The sequence below is a fragment of the Prionailurus viverrinus genome, chromosome D1 (assembly GCF_022837055.1).
Source record: "Prionailurus viverrinus isolate Anna chromosome D1, UM_Priviv_1.0, whole genome shotgun sequence".
In the NCBI taxonomy this organism is placed as follows: Eukaryota; Metazoa; Chordata; class Mammalia; order Carnivora; family Felidae; genus Prionailurus; species Prionailurus viverrinus.
The window spans coordinates 88303805-88327452 of NC_062570.1; the positions used below are offsets into that span (position 1 = coordinate 88303805).

General features: G+C 43.8%; 1 protein-coding gene across 1 annotated transcript in view; it reads left to right on the forward strand.

Moving 5' to 3' along the window:
* The first annotated feature begins 19252 nt into the window (after positions 1-19252).
* The window catches only part of CAPRIN1 (cell cycle associated protein 1), a 38532-nt gene continuing 34136 nt past the window's right edge, over positions 19253-23648 (forward strand). The window contains exons 1-2 of the mRNA XM_047824021.1: positions 19253-19436; positions 20014-20229. Of these exons, the coding sequence (XP_047679977.1) occupies positions 20014-20229 (216 nt within the window). The 5' untranslated portion in view covers positions 19253-19436. The remainder of the gene's footprint in view (positions 19437-20013; positions 20230-23648) is intronic.

Consider the following 23648-nt stretch of genomic DNA (forward strand, 5'->3'; position numbering starts at 1 on the left):
TTATTTTCTAGAAAAAGAGCAGAAGCTTAATTTTAAAAAGGAAGAGGGGAGGGGAAAAGAGGAAAGGAGAAGGAAAAAAACATTTTGCCTGGTCATTAAAGACGAGCATTAAGTTGGGTTCAAATTTAGCACCATGGCAAAGGGCATGACATTCATCCTTAAAACGGAAGTGGAATGGGAATGAAGGTTCTCACATAGACACATCTTGGTAGGTTGCCAAAGGGCAATGTCCCAGCAAACAGGGGAGCTTGCCACCAAAGGCAGAGGTAGGAAACTAAGGGCAGAGAATGTTTCCTAAACGAGGAAGGTACTTTAAAATGTATGGTCTTTTTAAAGAACTGTTTTTTTACCCTCTAAATTTTAGGCCCAACCACAGACTAAGCCTGTTACTAAATTGTAGCTCTAGATATTAGCTAAGTCACTTAAATTCTCTGAGTCTCCATTCTGGTGTATTGGTAAAATAACACCTGCCTCACTGTATTAATTGTGCAGGTCAAATAAGGATACAGATGAAGTGCTTGGCATATAGTGAAAGGTAGCCAGAATTGTTTCTGTTGAGGCCTTTCAATCAGAATTAGATTAGCAACGCTTCATACTAGATTTTTAAGTCTAAGAAAGCATTCAGTTTTACTTAGGGTTTATTTCTTTAAATTTTTCTCTAAAATTAGGAATTGTGGGACACCTGGGTGGCTCAGTCAGTTGGGCATCCTACTTTTGGTTTCAGCTCAGATCATGATCTTGTGGTCTGTGGGTTTGAGCTCTCCATCGGGCTCTGTGCTGACAGTGCAGAGCCTGCTTGGGGCTCTCTCTCTCTCTCTCTCTCCCTCTCTCCCTCTCTCCCTCTCTCTGCCCCTCCCCCGCTCACTTGTGCACACTCTTGCTCTCTCTCTCTCTCTCCCAAAATAAATAAACTTAAAAGTAAAATAAATAAAATTAGGAATTGCTTCATTAACGGTTTCTGCAGAAAAGTTATTGAAGATGTTTGATGAGAGCAGGTACCTGGGACTTAGGAAAAACAATCCAGTTTGATATGTAGTCCTACACAGGTACTACCATTCATCTTTTTTTATGTTACCTAAATTTCAGGCATAGTGTGTAGACAGAAAGAAATAGCCTCTGAAGGACTGTGCAAAGCAAATTTATAAGAACGTGTATATTTGGTGGGGGGGAGTGCCCCTGGTGATTCTGATGTGCAGTCATAAATATTTATTCGAATGAATGGATTTCCAATCCCTAAACCCCACAGTGGAGAACCTCTGGGAGCATGTTCAAATTTTGTTGCCAAGCTGTGCTTACTTGCCCTAATTTCCAATTAACTTTAGCATGCCCAGAGGGTACATGGCACAACACTTTTAGACCTTCTAAGGACTTACCCAGACAGATATTTCATGTTCTGATAGGTCCGTGGCTCTGTAAGGGCTCGCCCTGCCCTCACCTGAGCCAGACTGCACACAGGTATTTATGGGTGGCTCTACTTTGCTCCTATGGCCAATTGAAGGGAAGGGCCCAATATAAATCCAGTCTCATCTTGAGAAGTAACAGAAGTCGGATTAATTTTGCTCTTTTCGTGAGGACTAATATGTTAAGTTAGGGCAACTTTGGGTCATTAGCCCCTTCTGAAGAGCCTATAGAATTCTTTATAACCCCTCTAGGACATGGTGCCGGAATGAGAATTCCACCTGCAATCCCCAGAGAATTGATTGGGCTCTGACTCAAAGTGCCACTCCTTTCTCTAGTGTACTTCCTTCATTCTGTTCAGACGGAACTTCCAGCTTTATCCTGACTCATATGCTAGTGTTTCTGCCTGAAAGGACACATGTGACTTCTCCCTCTATTAACAGGCTAGAAGCAAATGATGGCCAGGAGTGATTCACGGACATGTGTGATTTTCCCTGGGAACTTGATAAATGTTAGGAGGGAGAGGAGTCTGAGAGATACCATAACATCTTCAAATCAACTACGTTAGGGCTTGGAGCTTTGAGATTCTGGAGTTAAGATTCAAAAATATTCCCAGAATTCAAGTGAAGTATCAATAAGTTTACTCCAAGTTTCAGTTCTCTAACTTGCCCAAATATTTTCAGGAAAACCTTGGAAACAATTTGAATCCCTGCTAGTCAATCAGGTAAGGTCTTGGAGCATCAAAATCAGGGGGATTGCGGGGTGCCTGAGTGGCTTGGTCAGTTGAGCATCCGACTTTGGCTCAGGTCATGATCTTGCCATTTGTGAGTTTGAGCCCCGAGTCAGGCTCTGTGTTGAGACAGCTCAGAGCCTGGAGCCTGCTTCAGGTTCTGTGTCTCCCTCTTTCTCTGCCCTCCCCCTGCTCACCCTGTCTCTCTCTCTCTCTCTCTCTCTCTCAAAAATAAGTAAAACATTAAAAAAAATTTTTTTAAAGATTAGGAATATTGGTACATTAGGGGTATTGGTATTGGGATATTGTGACTTCATTTATGTAAACCAGCTTGTGAAGCCTGAGATCTAACAGCTGTTGGCAGCTCTATGTCACTGTTGTTCTGATCCAGTTGTCTATGCCTGGCAGTCCTTGGACGTTTCAAGCACTATCACCACTCCTCAGTGGAGCCAGACAGCTGATTATATCTCGGCCAAGACTTCACAATCTAAGCCCCAACAATTCCACAGTGCTGCAGTTTTAGGCCAGCCTCCAATTTTCCTGAACTTAGTATAAAAATCCTTCAGTTCACAAGGTAGCACTGCTTTGTGCTAGGCTCCTGAAAGGGATACTTCATAATAAAGATTTCTGGACTCCGTGGTATATTCTCTGGGACTAAGCTGACATTACTTGAATTAAGACAAGACCCTCAACACCCCCCCCCCCCCACCACCCACCCAAGCTGAATATACTGAGGCCACTGGTGTCAAGCTGATGCCACCTAGAGTGAAGGGAGCCAACCCCTCTGTCCATTAACCCAGAATCGGACATCCTCCAGGGGATGGTGGATGGTGGACTAATCCACTCAGCACTCCCATCCCGGTTGTCCTTGCCACATTAGTCACTGGCTTCCCATCACATCTGTGGTCTCTGAAAGTGTGGACCTTGGATCAGAGCATCCACATCACTTGTAACACAACTTGTAATACAAATTCTCAGGCCCCACCCAGACCCACTCAATCATACACTCTGGGAGTGGGTCCTAGCAGTCTGTGTTACAACAAGCCCTCCCCCGTGATTCTCATGCACATTAAAGTCTGAGCATGACTGCATTAGAACATCATCCCCATTATGCTCCATATTTCCTTGTTCCTGAATCAGTACCCCTTCCCCCCCACTGCCATCCAATGTACCTTCTGGAGCAACTGCTCTGGGATCAGCAAATTGCCCTTCATTCTCCACATATTCCAGGCATTTTCTCCATACCTCCTCGCATTAATTGAAGCCCAGTGTCTTCTAGACAGGCCCTCTGTGGTGGTGGATAGGTGGTCGTATCTATTTACAGCAGGGCAGGTCCTTGTCCCCCTTCCTCTTCATCAGTATTTCTACACAATTACTTCTTTCCCACCTTTTTAGAAAAACACCTACTCCATTGAAGCTCATGCCCTGTAGTTATATCTCCCTTCCCTCTTCTCATCATTCAAGTCTTCTGTACCAGGCTCATCCTGGGTCACTTTGAAGTCCATTGTGCTGGTGAACACCTGAGCCTCTCCATTTCTTGACTACTTTATCTCCAATGACTTTCTCCTTTGTCCTCTAACACTGACTCCCAGAGTACACACAGAATCTGTTCCCCTTGAAACTACCTTCCCTCTAAAAATCACAAATACAGGCATCCCATTCCTGACCACAAATTCTTGCAATATAGTTTGTTTGACCGCTATTCCCATCAGGATCATTTTCGAACCTCTTTGGGATATCTAATTCCAACCCTTCCCCTTTTAATCCCCTCATGTGGTCACCTCCTTTGTTCCTTTCCCAGCTTTGATTGGATGGCCTATCATTTCAGTCTTTTGTATATATCTTCATTTACTTTGTCTTTCTGACCTCTGTCTCTACTCTGGCAAAATCCAATCATGGTTGACATCAACCATCAATAAATCAGATATTGAATAAGCATCAACTTCATGTCCAGTACTTTTTACAGGCACTAACACTGCAAAGTGAACAAGTCCGATCATGGCCTTGGCCTAGTGGAGTTTATTCCCTATTGGAGGATAGATGGGGATGAAAAAATCAGACACACAGATATTCATTTCTTTATTTTCCTTTTTTTTCTTCCAAGATTTTATTAAAATTCAAGTTAGCTAACATATAGTGTGGTATTGGTTTCAGGAGTAGAATTTAGTGACTCATCACTTACATATAACCCAGTGCTCATCACAAGTGCCCTCCTTAATGGTCATCATATATCTAGCCCATCCCCGCCCCTACTCCCTCTCTTGCAACCCTCGGTTTGTTTTCTACAGTTAAGAATCTCTTATGGCTTGCCTTCCTCTCTTTTTTTTATCTTATTTTATTTTTCCTTCCCTTCCCCTATGTTCATCTGTTTTGTTTCTTAAATTCCACACGTGAGTGAAATCATGTAGTATTTGTCTTTCTTTAACTTATTTCACTTAGCATAATACACTCTTGCTCTATCCACATCATTGTAAATGGAAAGATTTCACTCTTTTTGATGGCTGAGTAATATTTTATGGTGTATATAAACCACATCTTCTTTATCTACTCATCAGTCGATGGACATTTGGGCTCTTTCCACACTTTGGCTATTGTTGATAGCGCTGCTATAAACATTGGGCTACACATATAATATGCCCCTTATAATCAGTATTTTTGTATCCTTTGGATAAATACCTAGTATTGCAACTGCTGGGTCGTAGGGTAGTTCTATTTTTTTAAAAATATTTTTAAACATTTATTCATTTTTGAAAGAGAGAGAGATAGAATGTGAGTGGGGGAGGGGTAGAGAGAGGGAGACACAGAATTCGAAGCAGGCTCCAGGCTCTGAGATGTCAGCAGAGTCTGATGCAGGGCTCAAACCCATGAGCCGTGAGATCATGACCTGAGCTGAAGCTGGACGCTTATCCGACTGAGCCACCTAGGCACCCCAGTGTAGTTCTATTTTTAACTTTGGGAGGAAACTCCATACTGTTCTCCAGAGTGGCTGTACCAGTTTGAATTCCCACCAACAGTATAGACGGTTCCCCTTTCTCCACATCCTCTACAACATCTGTTGTTTCTTGAGTTGTTAATTTTAGCCATTCTGACAGGTGTGAAGTGATATCTCATTGTAGTTTTGATCTGTATTTTCCTGATGATGAGCAATATCGAGCATTTTCCATGTATTTTTTAACATTTACATGTCTTCTTTGGAGAAATGCCTGCTCATGTCTTCTGCCCGTTTCTTAACTTAATTATTTATTTTTGGGGGTGTTGTTTGATAAATTCTTTATATATCTTGGATACTAACCCTTTATCCTATATATTTGCAAATATCCTCTCCCATTCTGTCAGTTGCCTTTTAGTTTTGTTGCTTGTTTCCTTCCCTGTGCAGAAGCTTTTTATCTTGATGAGGTCCCAATAGTTCATTTTTGCTTTTGTTTCCCTTGTCTCTGGAGACATGTCTATTAGGAAGTTGTTGTGGCCAAGATCAAAGAGATTGCTGCCTGTGTTCTCCTCTAGGATTTTGATGGTTTCCTGTCTCACATTTAGGTCTTCCATCTATTTTGAATTTAATTTTGTGTATTGTGTAAGAAAGTGGTCTAGTTTCAGTCTTGTGAATGTTGCTGTCCAGTTTTCCCAACATCATTTGTTGAAGAGACTGTCTTTTTTCCACTGGATGTTCTTTCCTGCTTTGTTGAAGATGAGTTGACCATATAGTTGTGTGTCCATTTCTGGGTTCTCTGTCCCATTCCATTGATCTTTGTGTCTGTTTTTGAGAAACATAGATATTTAATATGTGTCAGGATCATGGTAAGTGCTTCCAGGAAGAATAAGTGCCAATAAAGGGGATAGGAAATGATGGGAGCAATGGGGTGGGGAAGAGGGCAGCACTATTTTAGATGCCATGGTCTGAGAAGGCATCGTGAGGAGGTGAGTTTTGAGCAGAGACCTGAATGAGGTGAGAGAACCAAGGCATGGGAGGAGACTCCAGAGAAAAGCAGGTGCACAGATCCTCAGGTGGGCATGTGCTTTGCCTGTCAGAGGAAGAGCACGGTAATGGCAGAATTGAAATTCAGAGAGTAGTACAAGATGAGGTGGGAAATATACCCACAGGATGTTTCATGAAGGTCTTATAGATCCAAATGAGGACCTGAGAGTTTGTTCCAAAGAAGCCACTGAAGAGTTTTAAGCCTTTGAATGAAATGGTCTGACTTTCCTTGGAAAACATCACTCTGAATACCGTGTAGAGATTATACTGTGGGGAAGGCATGGACGGAGTTGGGACACAGTGAGGGAATTCTGCTGTGGTCCAACTGGGAGATGAAGGTGCAGCCATACACTTTCTCTGTACTTTTCTCTGAAAGTGTGGTCCCTGAGCCAGCATCATCCACATCACCTGGAAACTTCTAATGCAAATTTCCGGGCCCCAACCCACTCATCTACCTACATTTATTAAACTTCTAGTCCCTTACATATCCCCTCGTTCTCAGAAAATAACCCTCACTTCCTACTTTGCAGGGAGAATAAAAAAAGGGAATCCATTGTGTAAGAATTCTTCCATTTCCCATATCTATAAAATTATTTCTTTCCAGTCTATTCGTACTAAGGACTTATCCCTCTTTCTAATTGTGGTCTCTCCATCTTATTTGTGTTTATTGTTCACGCGTGCTCAAATCTCTACCAACATGCTAAAAATAATTTTCCCCACCTCGACCTCCAGCCATCACTCTGATCCAAAGCTGAACAAACTCTTCGAAAAGCTGCTACATTCATTCTCTCTACCCTCCAATCCCTCTCTCCTCCCCAACCTACTTGAACCTGGCTTTGGCTCCCACCATTACCCTGAAAGATCTTTCACCAGGTTCCAGGTCATCTCTTGCTGTTAAGACCATAGAAAACATTCAGCCATGTCACAAATGTACCCTTGAACTTCATGTTAAATTATTGGAATACTTTTGTACCAGTTTTATAAAGAGCTGCCACCCAAACCCCACCCCAATACATCCTCTCTCTCCCTGTCTCAGACCCTCCTGCTTAGATCCCCCTCACCTAGTAGCTGAGGGGTTAATGCCAGGCACAGCAAGTGCCCTCCTCACCCAACTCCCATATCAGCCATTCTGATTGGTTTGTATACTATATACTTTAGTATAACCCATCTCAGCTAAAATCACAAAACTTCCAGGCTCCTTCTTGACTGTTCAGAATCATTTAACACAGTGGACTATTTGAAACAGTCTCTTTGATTTCTCTGATGACACACTCTTGATTTTCTTCTTGCACTTTTCAGTTTCCTATACTGCCTTTCCCCATTGACATAACCTTTACGTGTTGATATTGTTCTGGACCCTCTTCTCTTTACTTTACTATCTCAATAGATCTCACTTATTCTCACCTCATGTCTTTAATTACTATCTGTATGCAAATGAATCCCACATTAAATGTTTAACCAAGACCTCTCTTCTGAACTCCAGACCTGACTCAAATATCTGCTTAGCAAATCATTTGGATGTCCCATCAAATCTGCAAATGTAACATGCATGAAATTGACTTTCTAGCTCTTAGCTTCCCATCTGTTCCTTCTGCAGAGATGGTTCTACCACCATCTACCCAGATGCACAAATCAGAAAGCTGGGAGTCATCGGTAACTCTTCTCTCTCCCTCACTACCCCTTCACTACCCCTCATTTTCCATCAGTTACCATGTCCTATTTACTCTCTTTTAACCTACATGGGATATATATTAAATCCATTCCGTTTGCTCCCCATATCCCCTGCCATCTCTGGTTCAAGCCACCATCACCTCCTACCTCACTGATTACAGTGGGCCTCTTGTATTCCTGCATCCATATTTGCCTCCCTCCATTCTATTTTCTCTAAAGCAGCCAGAGTGATCTTTTACAAAATGCAAATCTGATTAAACTAATATATCCTGTTTCACTCCCCTGGAGTTCAAAATGAGGTCACATTCCTCTTAATGTTCAAATCAGATGAGTTAGAGCCTTCAGCTTGTCTGCCAGGTGTGATAACTTCAGATTCCAAAGGTTCAGATGGTCTTAATAAATAGAGCTGGAAAATCTGCTTGACTCTCAGTAAAATGCCAGATTGTACTAGTCCTCTGTCCTTGGGTAGTCCTCATCCATTGCTGCATGATCTGTAGTGACCAGGTACAAACGTCTGCCAAATAACCCAGAGTAATCCTTACCCAGTGAAAGAAAGTGTTTTTAAGGTCTAAGCCCACCAGTGTTTCAGTTCTGGAAGTAGGGGGAAAGAATCTTTACAAATGTCATAGCCAGCTATGATAGCTCAATGCCATGGTAGGCCTGGGACCCAAATGTTAAAGCTCTTCCCTTATTCAGCTCTTTTAGTTCAGATACACGGACAGGAGTGATGGTGGGTATCAGAATCTGCTTACATTTCCCAAGGCAAAGCCTTAATGCCTTTGTGAATTTATGCACGGAGATTGATTTGCTTGTCCTCAGGCCTGCAGGCCCCAATGCAAAGGATATTACCAGAGGCCAGCAGCCTGGGCCCCAACACTAATCAGAATGCACCTGAAGCCTAATGAGTTAGGGTGTAGTCTACCTCTTTCTGAGAAAGATCATTTTTAACCCAAATGTCCCTGACACTCTCTAATTCCTGTCTTGAGTAGGGGGTCTGACTACTAATTCAAGGTAGAAACACAGGAGAATCCCAGGAGCTACCCTCTCCCTGAATCACATCTAATCAGCCACCAATCCTTGATGATTCTACCTATGAACGTCCTTAGAATTCAGCGCTGACACTTAGTTCAAGCTCTTATTTGTTCTTTTACCATTTTAATCAGTTCCTACAGGTCACCTTGGCTCGACTTCCAATATAACGTCCATATTGCACTCATTGATCTTTCTAAAATATAAATCTGATCCTGCCTCTGTTCTGTTGAAAGCTCTTTAGTTAATCCTCCATGTATCTTTTGCAAGGATAGGATACTTAATCTGAGATGCAAGCAGCAGGAGTCAATGGATGGGCATCAGAAGAATTGTGAATCATATGCAAAATTGTACATGTGCATTTTCCCAATGAAATAGCTCACAGTTTTCATTGGAGTTTCAAGGGAATGTATTTCCACAGAAAGGCTAAGATCTACAGCTCAAGCTCAAGCTGTTTAGCTGGGATGAAAGGGATTTTCATGACCCGGTCGTTGCTTACCTGTTCGGTCTTATCATCCACATCTCTCTCCCTGCCACCCCTCCCCACTCAATACTCCAACACTGTAAAACTGCTTATGATTCCTAAAACACACCAGGCGATTCTATGCCTCCATGTGCTTTTGCGCATACCGCTCCCTCTGCCTGCAGTGCCTCCTTCCTTTATTTGCTTTTGTCTGCTTGTAAAATTTATCTTTCAAGATCCAGCTCTGGCAACATTTTCAGAGAATTTTCCTGGTTCCCTCCTATGAAGAGTTAACCACTCTGACTTGTGAGCCACCTCTCTTTTTTTGTACAGGTGTCTGATTTGGCCCACCCTTGTGTCCGTAAGCAACCGAAATATGTTAAGGAGACATTTTTGTTGAAGTACAACATGTGTCCAGAAATGTGCAAACCTTTTAAGTGTGCGGCAGCTCTGTGATTTTTACAAAGTGCATACACCAGTGTTAACCGTCACTCGGATAAAGGAAAGGAATACTGCCAGGGTCCCGAAAGCCCTCTCGTTTCGCCCCCCGTCATTATCTAACCTCGAATGTAACCACTGTTCTGATTTCTTCTTCCATAAATTAGTTTGTCCATTTGAAGATTTCCGTGCCTCTTGTCCAGCTTCTTCGCTTCGACATTCTGTGTATGAGACTCATCCATGGCGTTTCTGGTAGCAGCGGGTTTGTTCGCTGCTGTGTGGTATTCTTTTGTGCAATTTGCGTTTCTTTTTCTACCACCGATAGACATCTGAATTTTTTCCATTTTTAGCTACTAAGAACAGGTCGCTATGAACATTCTTATCCATGTCTTTCATTCACCTTACATATACATTTCTATTAGGTATACATCTAAAAGTAGAATTTCTGGGTTATAGGGTATGTGTGTATTCAGGATACTGCCAATACTGCTCTAAAGCGGTTGGGTCAATTTATACCCCCAGCAACAGTGTTGGAGGGTTCACTTTGCTGTACGTTGTTGCCATTACATGCTCATTTCAGTTTTTTTAAAACATTTTTTAATGTTTATTTTTGAGAGAGAGAGAGAGAGAGAGAGTGTGTGTGTGTGTGTGTGTGTGTGTGTGTGTTTGAGAGAGAGAGTGGGGGAGTGGCTGAGAGAGAGGGAGACACGGAATCCAAAGCAGGCTCCAGGCTCCAAGCTGTCAGCACAGAGCCACACTCGGGGCTCAAACTAATGAGCCATGAGATCATGACCTGAGCCAAAGTCGGACATTCAACCAACTAAGCCACCCAAGTGCCCCGATTTCAGTTTTTAAGCTTCAACCCACTTTGATGACTGGAGTGTTACCTCACTGAGGTATATACTATACTGAATTTTATTTCTTTACATATCTGTCTGCCCTCGTCAACACTGATTTCCTTGAGGCCATGGGACAATGTCTCATGCAGCATTGGGCACCAACGTGTACAATGCCAGCACACTCGGGTGCTAAGGAAGTGTTTGTTGAGTGAACAGACTGTTGGAGAAGTGAGAAGGGGCTCACAAGTCTTCCTAAAGGCAAAATCAAGCTTTTGAGGTAAGTGAGTGTCTATTTTTGCCTAACTTTAAGTCAAGTCCTAGTCATTAGATTTGAGTGTCCATCCACTGCCAGTATTATTGTTCTGGTACCTTCTCAAGGACTCACTAGCTAGGTACTTCATAGCATTGACCAGGAATGTATACACCAGGGCTGTTGACAATTCTAACCATAAAGTTAAAGACACCTTGAAATATAATTGTATTTCCCTCCTTTCTGGCAAAATCACATCTAAGCCACCCGCAGCAAAGAAGAAGCTAATCCTTGTTTAAAGATGCTGATCTTTGTTTAAATCCTCGATTAAAGAAGTTAATTCTTGTTTAAACCTTGTGGGTTTGATGAACACCATTTCTCACAGAGATACATTCACCAGGATAGCTTTAATAAAAAGGAAAGGATAGTAAGTGTTGGCGAGGATGTGGAGAAATTAGAGGCCTCACAGACAGCTGGTAGGAGTGTAAAACAAATGGTGAGGCTGCTATGCAAGATGGTTTGGCCGTTGCTCAAAAACACAAGCCTAGAGTTACCACAGGATGCAGACATTCTACTCCGGCCATATCTATAGAACTGAAAACACATGTTCACACAGAAGCTTGTACATTCATGTTTATAGCAGCATTATTCAGAATAACCAAAAAGTGGAAACAGCCCAAATGTCCATCAGCTGATGAATAGAATTCGTAACAGTGGAATACTATTTGGCCATGAAAAGGAATGAAATACATGTTACAACATGAGTGAATCTTGAAAAGATTGTGCTAAGTGAAATAAGCCAGACACAAAGGCCACGTATAGGGCCATCTACATAAAATGTCCAGAATAGGCAAATTCGTACAGACAGAAATTAGGTTAGTGGTAGCCAGAGGCCAGGGGAAGGAATAATGGAGATTGATTTGTCCCAGGGAGGGACCGATAATGGATACACATTACTTTTGGGGGTGATAAAGTACTAAGATTAGATAATGGTGATGCTGCATGACTGTCAACATATTTTAAAAAACACTGAATTGCATACTTTAAAAGGTTGAATTTTATGGTACATAAATTATATCTCAATAAAGCTGTTATACAATATTTTGAGCTGTTAAATTTATTTTTTTTACGTTAAGAAGTAAAATTTACAATTTACTTCTTATCTGAACTGTTTGCTATAAGCTTGTACTGCTTGTGCAATTTCAAAAATACAAAGGTTTCAAAAATACAGGTGACCCTTGAACAACATGGGTTGAAAGGGGGGGGGGAGGTCCACTTATAAGCAGATTTTTCAATGAATATAGTACAGTAATGTGAATGTATTTTCTCTTCCTTATGATTTCCTTAACATTTTCTTTTTTGTAACTTGCTTTATTGTAAGAATACAGAATATAATACAAATACCATTCAACATATGTGCTAACCAAGTGTTTCTGCTATTGGTAAGGCTTCCTGTCAACAGTAGGTCATTAGTCACTAAGCTTGGGAGAGTCAAAAGTTATACACGGATTTTCTACTCTGCAGGGGAGAGTGTCCATACCCCTAACTCCCAGACTGCTCAAGGGTCAACTGTATATTTAATTATGATTTGTATTTTTTTTCCCTGTAAAAAGGTTGCATTAATGTACTTCTCCTGTATTATTGCCTCTTCTTTTTCTCATTGAACCGGGCAGCATCATCCTAATGAACTGGCCCCTGCCTTCTTCAGGTGGATGTCAGCATAGCATTCGTGAGGATTGTCACCGGCTCTAACTCCAAAGAACGCCAAGGAGTATCATGTGCAGTAGGAAAGGGCTGGCACAGGCATTTGGTTCAGACCAGAAGAACCCAGGGGAAAGTTTGCTGTTTCCTTCCCTCATTGTCCTTTGGAAGCGACGTCTTAATTGAATATGACTAGCCTGATCAAAGTCCCCTTCTACTTCTTCTCTTCTGGTCTTTTGGAGAGGAAAATACCAAACAAAAAGTAGGTACATGAAACATGGTATTAGAGTATGTACCGTCACCTTCGACGGCTTTTAAAAATTTTGTCTTCCCCTTGGTTTTTTTCCTTGCTCCAATGATTTAAGAAAAAAATTTTTTTTTGTTTTTAAATTCCTCTAATCCTGTGCTTCTCAAAATGTGGTTCCCAGCCCAGCAACACCCACATTACCAGAGGAATTGTCAGAAATGTAGATTATTGGCCATGGGAACCTGCACACGCCTGCACTGGGACAGGGACCCCGGGGCCTTAAGTAGCCCCCCCTCAAGGTGATTGCGAAGGCTGCTGGCCTTTTAGCACCCCTGCTCCGGTTTCTGCTTCTCTCTCTCAGCCATCAGCTTTTCAAGCCTAATGCACATTAGCAAGGCGCCACAGATCTGCTGAGTCACCCTCCTTTCCCTTCCTTTCCCTTCCCCTAACCTTCGCCACTCTGCCTGGATTCTTTCCTTAGCATATTTCTCTGCATTTTCTCTTCCATCTTGGAATCCAACTGCTCTTTCCCAAATCAGCAACTTGGGTTTCTGGCCTTTCCCACCTATCCGGCGACTGACAACATGCCCTACTTAAGAATCCCTCACGGCATTGCCTGGGAAGAAAGAGGGTACCACGAAAAGAGGAATTTTTGTTCGAACATTTGTGGTACTTACTTTTGTAAAAATAATTGTGCCACTGCTGTGGAGCAGAGATTGACAAACTCAGATGTGTAAAGGGGAGTTTGTGATTTTTAAAATGCATGTTTCCAGGGGCGCCTGGGTGGCTCAGTCAGTTAAGCATCTGGCTTCAGCTCAGGTCATGATCTTGTGGTTCGTGGGTTTGAGTCCCCACGTGGGGCTCTGTGCTGACAGCTCGGAGCCTGGAGCTGTGAGATCATGACCTGAGCTGAAATCAAGAGTCCAATGCTCAACCAACTGAGCCACGCAGGTGCCCCGGTGCCACAGGTGATTTTGAAGGTGGTGGGCCTTGCCCACTTTGAGAAACACTGGCTAAAGCATGAGCTTTATGTTGGGACAGGCCTTCCATACCTCTTCCCTTTGGAGAGTCTACGCTCACTGGAAATGTATACAAGAAAAAAAAAAGTAACACAGGACCTATATCTTTTAGTAACTGAGTGCGAAGTACTGGAACAAATGACTACATTTTTGGCCCCATAAAATAGGGTTGACCAATTCCAGCATCACCATTATTTTGGTCTGGATAATTCTGTGCCGTCCGGTGCTTTGCGGGAGGTTTACAAGTATCCTTGGCCTCTACCCACACTATGTGTCAGTAGCACCTATCCTCCAAGTTGTGATAACTTAAAAATACCCCCAGACATTTGCCAAATGTCCTTGGGGGAGCAAAATTTACACAGGTTGAGAACCATTGAAATGGGAACCTTAAGTGAAGAGAATGTACAATTCATATAAGTAACTCTATGGAACATTTGAATGCCTGTGGTCAAAGTAGTTTTGCGTTTACATTAGAAATAGTGTGTAAATGGGGCGCCTGGGTGGCGCAGTTGGTTAAGCGTCCGACTTCAGCCAGGTCACGATCTCGCGGTCAGTGAGTTCGAGCCCCGCGTCGGGCTCTGGGCTGATGGCTCAGAGCCTGGAGCCTGTTTCCGATTCTGTGTCTCCCTCTCTCTCTGCCCCTCCCCTGTTCATGCTCTGTCTCTCTCTGTCCCAAAAATAAATAAACGTTGAAAAAAAAATTAAAAAAAAAAATAGTGTGTAACTTCTAAGAGTGTTCAGTTAGAAACGACAGTGTTTTAAGAAATCTGAAAAAAAAATCTTATATCACTACAAAATATGAAGCATATCGCTAAAAGTAACATGAAGAAAGTTAAGGTGGACACATGAAAATGTAAGTGGAAAAGAAAGTTATCTCAGCTGATGACCATGTAAGAGGGCAAAGAGGCAGTACGGACCAACAATAATAATATCAATACCATACTGTATGTTAATACAGTAGGCGATATTGACAAAACATTTGTGCCAGGCGTATTGTTACTTCTGAGAATGCAGAGGTGAGAAAGAAAACAAAGTAACTGCCTTCTCTCATAAGGATCAGAGTCTAGTGGGGACTCAAGGGCACAGACAAATAATTACAACATTGACTGAATTAGCATTAAAAGGGCAGTACTGGAAAAATTATGATAGCAGTATCTACTGCTCACTTGTGGTAAAATAACTGAAAATTTTAAGAGACTTTAAAAGCCTTACTGTGTGAGCAGTATAGTTCACACCCAGGCCAGGTTTCTGTCATCCTGACAGAGTTAATATAATTCAGACGGACGTACCCCTCTTTTGATTGTAAATAAACATGGCATTAGTTTATTGGGTGATTGAAGTTGAAGCAGCTGGACTATTTTGACAAAATGATCAGGATAAGCAGTTCAATTATTCACTTCACTTGTCTGTGAAGAATTCAGACGGCTGTGGTCCAATGAATTAAGTGAATGTCAACTTGGGAGATTTGTGTTATTAAAATATGTTGGGGCGCCTGGGTGGCGCAGTCGGTTAAGCGTCCGACTTCAGCCAGGTCACGATCTCGCGGTCCGGGAGTTCGAGCCCCGCGTCAGGCTCTGGGCTGGTGGCTCAGAGCCTGGAGCCTGTTTCCGATTTTGTGTCTCCCTCTCTCTCTGCCCCTCCCCCGTTCATGCTCTGTCTCTCTCTGTCCCAAAAATAAACGTTGAAAAAAAAATTTTTTTAAAAATAAAATATGTTAATATTTGATACAGCTTTAAAACCAAGGTCTTGGGAGAAAGCGTTGTCCATTTATAGGCACACCTCATTGTGTTGCACTTTGCAGATACTGTGTTTTTTTACAAATTGGAGGTTTGTGGCAACCTTGTGTTAAAGCAAACAGCATCTTCTCATTTCATGTCTGTGTCACATTTTAGTAATTCTCACAGTATTTCAAACTTTTCATTATATTTGTTATGGTGTTCTGTGATCAGTGATTATGACTTACTGAAAGCTCAGATGATGGTTAGCAATTTTTAGCAGTATTTTAAAATTAAGGTACATACAGTATTTTTTAGACCTATTACTGAACATTTAATAGACTACGGTATAGGGTGAACATAACTTTCATATGCACTGGGAAACTAAAAATTCATTTGACTCGCTTAATTGCAACGTTTGCTTTATCGTAGTGGTCTGGAACCGAACCCACAGTATCTCCAAGGTATGCCTGTATACACATATGCTCTCCCACTGGTTTGCTGGGAAAATGCTTTAATTTTCTTGTTTCTTCAGTGATCCAATTACCCCAAGCTACTGCATGGCTCTGGGTTAGAAAAAAAGGTTAAATAAGAAAAAGACAGTAAAGGATTAAAAATCCACATAACCATAGCTGCAGTACCTTTTTTGTCAAGTAGGAATCAGACAAATTTGGTTTGCTGGGCCCATGGCATTGGACTGGGGAGGAAGTTAGACAAACGATATTGATTTGCCTTAAAATTTATTGGTCTTCCTGGACTTGCTGACCTAAGTAAGCAACTGTGAACACATTCAAACACCAAGGAAATGGGGTTGGGATGACTGTACATAGGAAATGACAGTGTGGACAGCTATGCATATTCGCAAATATTTCTAGTTCACCTGGCTTCCTGCTAGGCATTTGATAGAACGGAGCCCTTTGGATGAATGGGATCATGTGACTCTTTCTGGCCAATGAGGTTTGAGCATACATGTGGCATGGCTGGCTGGGGTATTTGACAGCTAGAGATACTCCCTAGTTCTTTTCCTTATAATAATCAGCAACACACGAAATATGGTTTTATCAGCCTGAAATCTCCTGAATGACTGTGAGCATAGCCCTCTGCTGAACCTTGATGGATGTATATCATGTCTTAAGCAGAAAATTGGCAAGCTTCTTCTGTAAAGTATGAGTATTTTAGGTTTTGCACACCATACTGACTGTATCACAACTACTCAGCTCTGCTCTGCGTGGCCTGAAAGCAGCCATAGGAAATATATACGTGAATGGATGTGGCTGCAGCTCAAAAAAGCTTTACAAAAACAAAAGGCCACTTGGCCTTGGGACTATAGTTTGCAGACCAGACCCCTGCTTTAAGTCATAGACTTTTTAGGATTGTTACTGCAGCATAACCTAGCCCATCTTGATATACTGTGGGCTGTGAGATGGCCCCCCAAGTGAGAATCTTTGTCATCTGTGTTATCTTTCCTGCTCTCTCTTGATAACCTTTCCTTTTTCCTTGAAAAGCCTAACTTAGCTGACCATAACTGCTTCCATAACTGTTACTGATGTGCCAATGAAAGGCAGCAGTGGCCTCTCCTCACACCTTCTCTGGAGCCCTCTTCAGCTCAAACCTGAATCATTCATTAGAGGTCTCGGTATCATCGGTTTCTGTACTTTAGAATCACCAGGAGGAGGTGTTAAAAACAGATTGCTGGGCCCCACCCCTGGGGTTCCTGACTGTAGGTCTGGAGAGAATTTGTCTAGCAGACTATTTCATGTCTGATCTTAAAGACATTGGTCCAAGGAATAAAAGCAGTGCTTTTTTTTCTTCAAACTTCAATTTGTATGCACACATCAGCTGAGGAGCTCGTTAAAATGCAGATTAATACAGTAGGTCTAGGGTGGGGCCTGAGATTGTGATAGTGATAGAGGTCAGGCGGAGTACACTGAGTTGCAGGGGATATAGGATTCTAATCTTCCTTTCTAGCCTCTAGGTGTAGCAGTGCTAAACACAGTGCAGGTGCTTCAATCTTGAATAACCTGAGGTCAATATTGACTTGTCACACCTTACGATTTTGTTAGCAAACTCTGTTGGTTCTATTATCACAATACACAAAGCAACCAGCCACACATCACCACCGTCATTGTAACACCCTGACCTTGGCCACCACCACCTACCTGTGGGCCATATTTCAAAAGCCTCCTAATTGGGCCCCCAGATTCTGCTCTTGCCCCACTCTCCCTCTTACCTCTAATCCACACTCACGGTAAATTCTTTACATAGCAGCAAGAGGATTTCTTTTAAACACAGGTTGATTACATCACTCCCCTGCTTAAAACTATGTGTGCAGCGACTTCCCATTTCACTCAGCAAAGGCAAAAGTCCTTATGATGGTCTGGCAGGATTCATAACACTGGATCTCTCTTAGATCTTTGACCTTATCTACTACTCTCTGCTTCAGTCACTGTGGCCTGCTTGCTGTTCTTGAACCCACTGAGCACACTCCCATCTCCGATCCTCAAACTGGGGTGTTGCCTCTACCTGGAAAATTCTTGCTCCAAGATAACTATTGGGCCTCCTTCCTCACTTCCTTCAGTTTGGTCTCAAGTGAACGGTAAGACTTTTCCTACTTTTTCTTCTGTATCATTTCAATATCTGACATTTTCTTTTCCTCACGTGAAATGAAGTTCCACAAAGATCTTTGTTTTGTTCACAGTCTCTAGCACTAAAGAGTTCTTAACACATAGTAAGGTGCTCAATAAATATTTGAATGAATAGGTAACATACTTTGCAGCTAACTGGAATATTTTAAGGCTGGAGGCTGCTGTTGTTTCCCTAGGCTCCCTCAGGATACACTGTTGCCAGCCAGTATTACTCATTTTATTCCCCAGGGAATAGTGGGTTTGGTATATAGTACTTCTCAAAATCCGTTTTCAGAGAATTGAAATCATAAATTGGTCATTTACTGTTGTCATACATTATGCGGCTGAAATTTCTGATCATGTTCCATACATTTTCTTCCAGCACTTGGCTTATTTTCTGTTCATTGTCCACACCCAACCCCACCACACCCCTATTTAATTACAGGACTGGAATAATTCCCTTTGAGCAAAAAAAATTTTGTTTTGTTTTGTATTTAACATTCTCTTGCGAGTATTAGGAATCCAAAACAAAAAGTCTAATTTGTGATACTCGGGTTTATTGGTTAAGTGTCATCTTAAGATAATTTTTAACATGAGTCCCGAGTTTTAAGACTTTTTATAAGCCACCCATCTTGCTCATTTCCAACGCGTTCTATAGGGAACTCCTAGGTTACCGGGTGATTGTTTTGTGGGGGTTAGAGGCGAGCTTTTTTCCAAAGACCTTTTGGGGTGTGGGAATTTGCTTGCTCTGCATACAGAAGGAATTCTAGAAGCTGGGACTGCACCACCCACCCCACGTACCCCTAACTTGCAGAAACCTTTGCCCCCCGCACCCCCCCTTGGCCCCAAGGCTCTTTACAGGGCAGGGGCCAGCTCCGATCCAGCTGCTTGACACCTATTGTCCCCGTTTGGACGTCAAGCGACTTCGCCTGAAGGACCCTAGGTTTGATTTCGCTCAAAACTCAGGACTCCGCTGGGGCACCCCTCCCGGAGCCGTCCCGACCTGCGCGGATCGACCGTCCCCCCGCAAGGGCAGGGGCTAGAGCGGCGCAGTAGGAGACCCGGTGGGCCCTTTCCCACAGGCGTTCGCGTCGGGCAGCCCGAGCGGCCGCGAAGGCCCCCGCCCGCAGCTTCTCCCGCCCCCTCCGCCCCAGAGGGCCGGCTGGCTAAGTCCCTCCCGCTCTCGGCTCTCCGCCTCACTAGCAGCGGCTCTCGGTGCAGCGGGGATAGGGCGAAGCGGCCTGCGCCCACGGAGTGCACGACACTGCCCGGAACGCACAGCCACCCTTGCCCCCTCAGCCGCCCACTCGGGATTTCCAGCGTCCTCTGCGCGCGCACGGTGAGCGCCACCCGGACCGAGGCGCTGACGGTGAAGAGGGCCGCTGCCCCGAGTGTCCTTTACCTCCGGATCGGCTGGACCTTCTCGAGGGGCTTGCTCCTCAAGTCTCCCCTTCCCCCTCCGCCCCCCCTCCCCCGGTCATTTCCAGTGCCCTTCTCCGCCTCAGCCTCGACCTCTCTCCTCCCTCCTTTCCTCGCCAGGCGACGAGCGCTGGCCCACCCCGGCGGGGACCGTTGCACTGGCCGTTGGCGGCCGGCTCTGCGAGGCCCCGCCCCCGGCGCGAGCCTCGGTACCCCGGGGCTGGTAGGCCGAGCCGGCGGCCTGCGCGGGGGAGGGGCGGGCCGGGGGGGGGGGGGGGCGGTGCGAGGCCCGGCGGGGCGCCCTGCTGGCGGGTCGCGCGCGCGTCCGCGGTGTCTTCCTGCCCTCGCGGCGCGCGCCGGCCCCATCCCCACCCCCACCCGCTCGCGCAGGCTCCCGCCCGCTGCGCGTTTTGTCCCGCGTCTCGCCCCGTCCGCCGCCTGACTCGCCGCTCTTGTCCTTCCTCCCGCTTTTTCTTGTCTCCTCTCACGGTCTAAAGATGCCCTCGGCCACCAGCCACAGCGGAAGCGGCAGCAAGTCGTCCGGACCGCCACCCCCGTCGGGTTCCTCCGGGAGTGAGGCGGCGGCGGGGGCCGGGGCAGCTGCGCCAGCTTCCCAGCACCCCGTAACCGGCACCGGCGCTGTCCAGACCGAGGCCATGAAGCAGATCCTCGGGGTGATCGACAAGAAACTTCGGAACCTGGAGAAGAAAAAGGTGCCAGGAGTTGGCGGGGAAGGGAGGGTTTGATGCTCCAATCCTGACTGCTGTGGCCTGCCCTCTTCCCGTCCCTGTCGCATCCCCTCCACCCATCCCCACCCCCCACGCCCGGCCTGCTCTGTAAACGGAGCTTCGAGCCCTGAAAACGGGCTCCTAGGGGAGGTGCTTGTCACCTGACCCGGACGGGGCGCTCTCCCCCCCTCCCGCCCCGGCCGCTTTATTACTCTCCTCCGGCAGTGGGCCAGGCTTCTTGGCCTTTGGGAGTGGGATGTGTAAGGGCGGGGGCCTGCCCTGTCGCCAGACTTCGCCGTGTGATACCCTTCCCTCCGTCACCGAGGCCCGATTTCTTTGACGAGGGCCAGCGGGGAGAAATGAAGGGGTCCCGGTGAGGGGGCTCAGGGCTCAACCCACCGCCTGGTGGAGTTGGGGCGGCCTACGTCCTACAGTCGTGGGGTTGGTCCGCTCGGTTACCGTGTACTTGAGGCCTGTTCGGTGTGCCCTCACCTCTCTTGGGAGAGAAGTGTGATTTCACCCAGAATTGCTTCTGTGTCAGGCCCCTTTTGAGTGTGTCTTCGATTTGCTACCCCCCCCCCCCCGCCCTTATCTGATGGGCGCCCCCACGTTTCCTTCTTTGTTTCGATTGTCTAGGTGCCCCCCTGAGCCTCAAGCTCAACTCGATCCCGAGAAGATTTTCTGCGGCGGCTCTTTGCCCCTCCGGGACTTTAGAGAGGGATGGGAGGGAGACGGCCACGATCGAGATTCGTTGGGGGGCGTGGGTCCGTGTTAGACCGAGGGGATCGCCAGGTCTCCGGGCACATGGAGAGAGCGTCTAACATGGCGGCGGCTGCGAGGAGAGGGAAGCGCTTTACAGGAGCTGCATTGTGAGCACAAAGCGAAAGCAGAGGGGGAGGGCAGCGACCAGGCAGCCGCCCCGGCTGGCCTTCCTCGCCCCCCTCCGAAAAACAGTCGAGCCACACCCACAATTTTTTGGATTCAATAGTTTGCCATTCTAGGTCACACCGTGAGGTTTATCTTCAAGTAGGCCTTTTGTTTTATGCTTTCAGTGCAGGACAGTGTACCAACTCTGTTTGGAGCGGCACGTGTGTGTGTGTGTGTGTGTGTGTGTGTGTGTGTGTGTGTGTGTGTGTGCCTGTGTGGGTGTGTACGTATGTAGAGAAAGGGTCTCGGCAGAGTGGATAATTCCACCTTCAGTAAGACTGGAGGTGGAAAGGGAGAAGCAAATCAGTAGTATGAAAAATTGGATAATTACATATGTGACTATTATGCAAACTTTTTGCCTTTTACCTTAAGAAAAATAACTTTGCTTGGATAACTTTCGTTTGTCTGCTTCTAGTAAGACATTTATTATAAAACATCTTGAATTTTGAAGAAGTCATTTAAGAATGTTTATTTAGTCACCCACCTAACAGTGTTACTTAAGATGTTGTTTGAGATAGTAGCTATTTAAAATTTGGGCCAAATAACTTGAAGAAAATGGTGACATTTAGGCCTTAATTACTTTAATTGCTTGTTTAATTGATTTTATAGTTTTTGGGAGTTTTAAAAGACATTTTTAGATTAGATACTAATCTGTCTCATTTTTTCTACTAGGGATATTACTTGAATTTCTTAGCTTTTATTTGAAATCGAGAGATGCACTAATTGTGGATGTCTCCTACCTTTTGGTGATACTCTATTTTGATAAACAAGTGTAGTTTATTATAAATGATAAAAGTAATAGATGAATCAATATCAGCAAAGCAACAAAAGTATTTTACTTGTAAAGTAGTTGCATTTAAATACGTATTAGAATAAGCATGCCCAAGGCCAGTATCTTCTGAGTCTGCCATCTGAATCAAGATTTAGGAATCTTTTTAAAACCTCTTGCTACAATAAATCCCGTCAGTCTGGTTGATGCCTGAGTGGTTTAATTTTCAAAATTCTTCTAGGATAGGAATCAAAAATAGTAATGATGTAGTAAATGTTAACTATAGACATATAAATGTAGATATTCATATTTTAAGGACTGAAAAGTAATTTTTCAAAGCCCTTAATGTAAAGTCAGGTACTGATTAGCAACCAATTTAGTTATGACATGACTGATTCTAGTGCTCCAAATGAGTATGGAAAAAAATTAGTTTTTAAGCCCCATGAGGACCTGAACAATGATAGGTCACCTGTGTATGTGTTTATATTGTATACATTGCCTAACACCTGCCACCCCCACCCCCATAGAAGAGAAAGTAATTACAGACTTAGGCTAGTAAGTACTGAAAAATTCTCTTGTAATGGTGGAGGGAAAAAACCTCACAAAGTAACAGAAGTATTTCGTCTTTTTTTTTTTTTTTTTTTTGGGTCTTATTGTTTTGAGTGCTAGGTAGTAGAAAGGTCAAATTACAGGTAAGCTTTTTGGTAACTCACAGACTGAGCTACCTACTTGTTAAATAGCTAAGTTGGCAGTATGTTGTGACTATTGAAATTAAGTTTTACTTTTTGAGAGACTTAAGGATTTTGGATTTTTCTCAAAGCACATCTGGTTTCTAGTTTATATTGCATTTTTTCTATATCTAGATTTACTGTATGAAAATGTGATTTTTTTCAAAACATGATTAATTTTTCAGTAGTGAGCATTTCTAATAAACCTAAAATAGGATTTACTTTACAAGTCAGTTTTGAATCTTTATAAACCTTTATGCAGTAAAGGAAGATGGTATTTATAAATAACTGGGTTTCTTTTTATTTCAGTCCATTTAGCAACTTCTTTTTGAGCTATATTTTAGACTTGACCTATTCGTAACGGTCTTCAGGACAAAATCTTTTTTTTTTTTTTTAATCTTTATTTATTTTTGAGAGAGAGAGACAGACAGAGACGGAGCGGGAGCTGGGGAGGAGCAGAGAGGGAGACAGGAATCCGAAGCAGGCTCCAGGCTCCAAAGCCTTCAGCACAGAGCCTGATGTGGGGCTCGAACTCACGACCGTGAACTCATGACCTGAGCTGAAGTCGGACACTTAACCAACTGAGCCACCCAGGTGCCCCAAAATCTCTTTTTTAATGGATTCTAAAATCCAGTGTCCTGACCAAAGTTACTACTAGAAATGTATTATCATTTAGTTTAAGACTTGGAGAATTGCAGTAATTTTATTGTACTTCATTTAAAAAAACAAAGTATTTGTTAATTTTCTGATAAGTCAAGCCATTAGAAGAACGCTAAGCATCTGTTCAGTAAGAATGCATGCTTAACATTAATTAAATATGATACTATTATGTAATGCAACTAAATGGCCTGGTAGTTTTTGAAATTTGGGTTTATAAAGACTATACTATGTATATGCTTAGCAAACAAGAAATGCAGTTATAATCAAAAGAATCAAGTGCAAAACTCCATTTACAAATCTTTTAATTTTTATAAGTAATA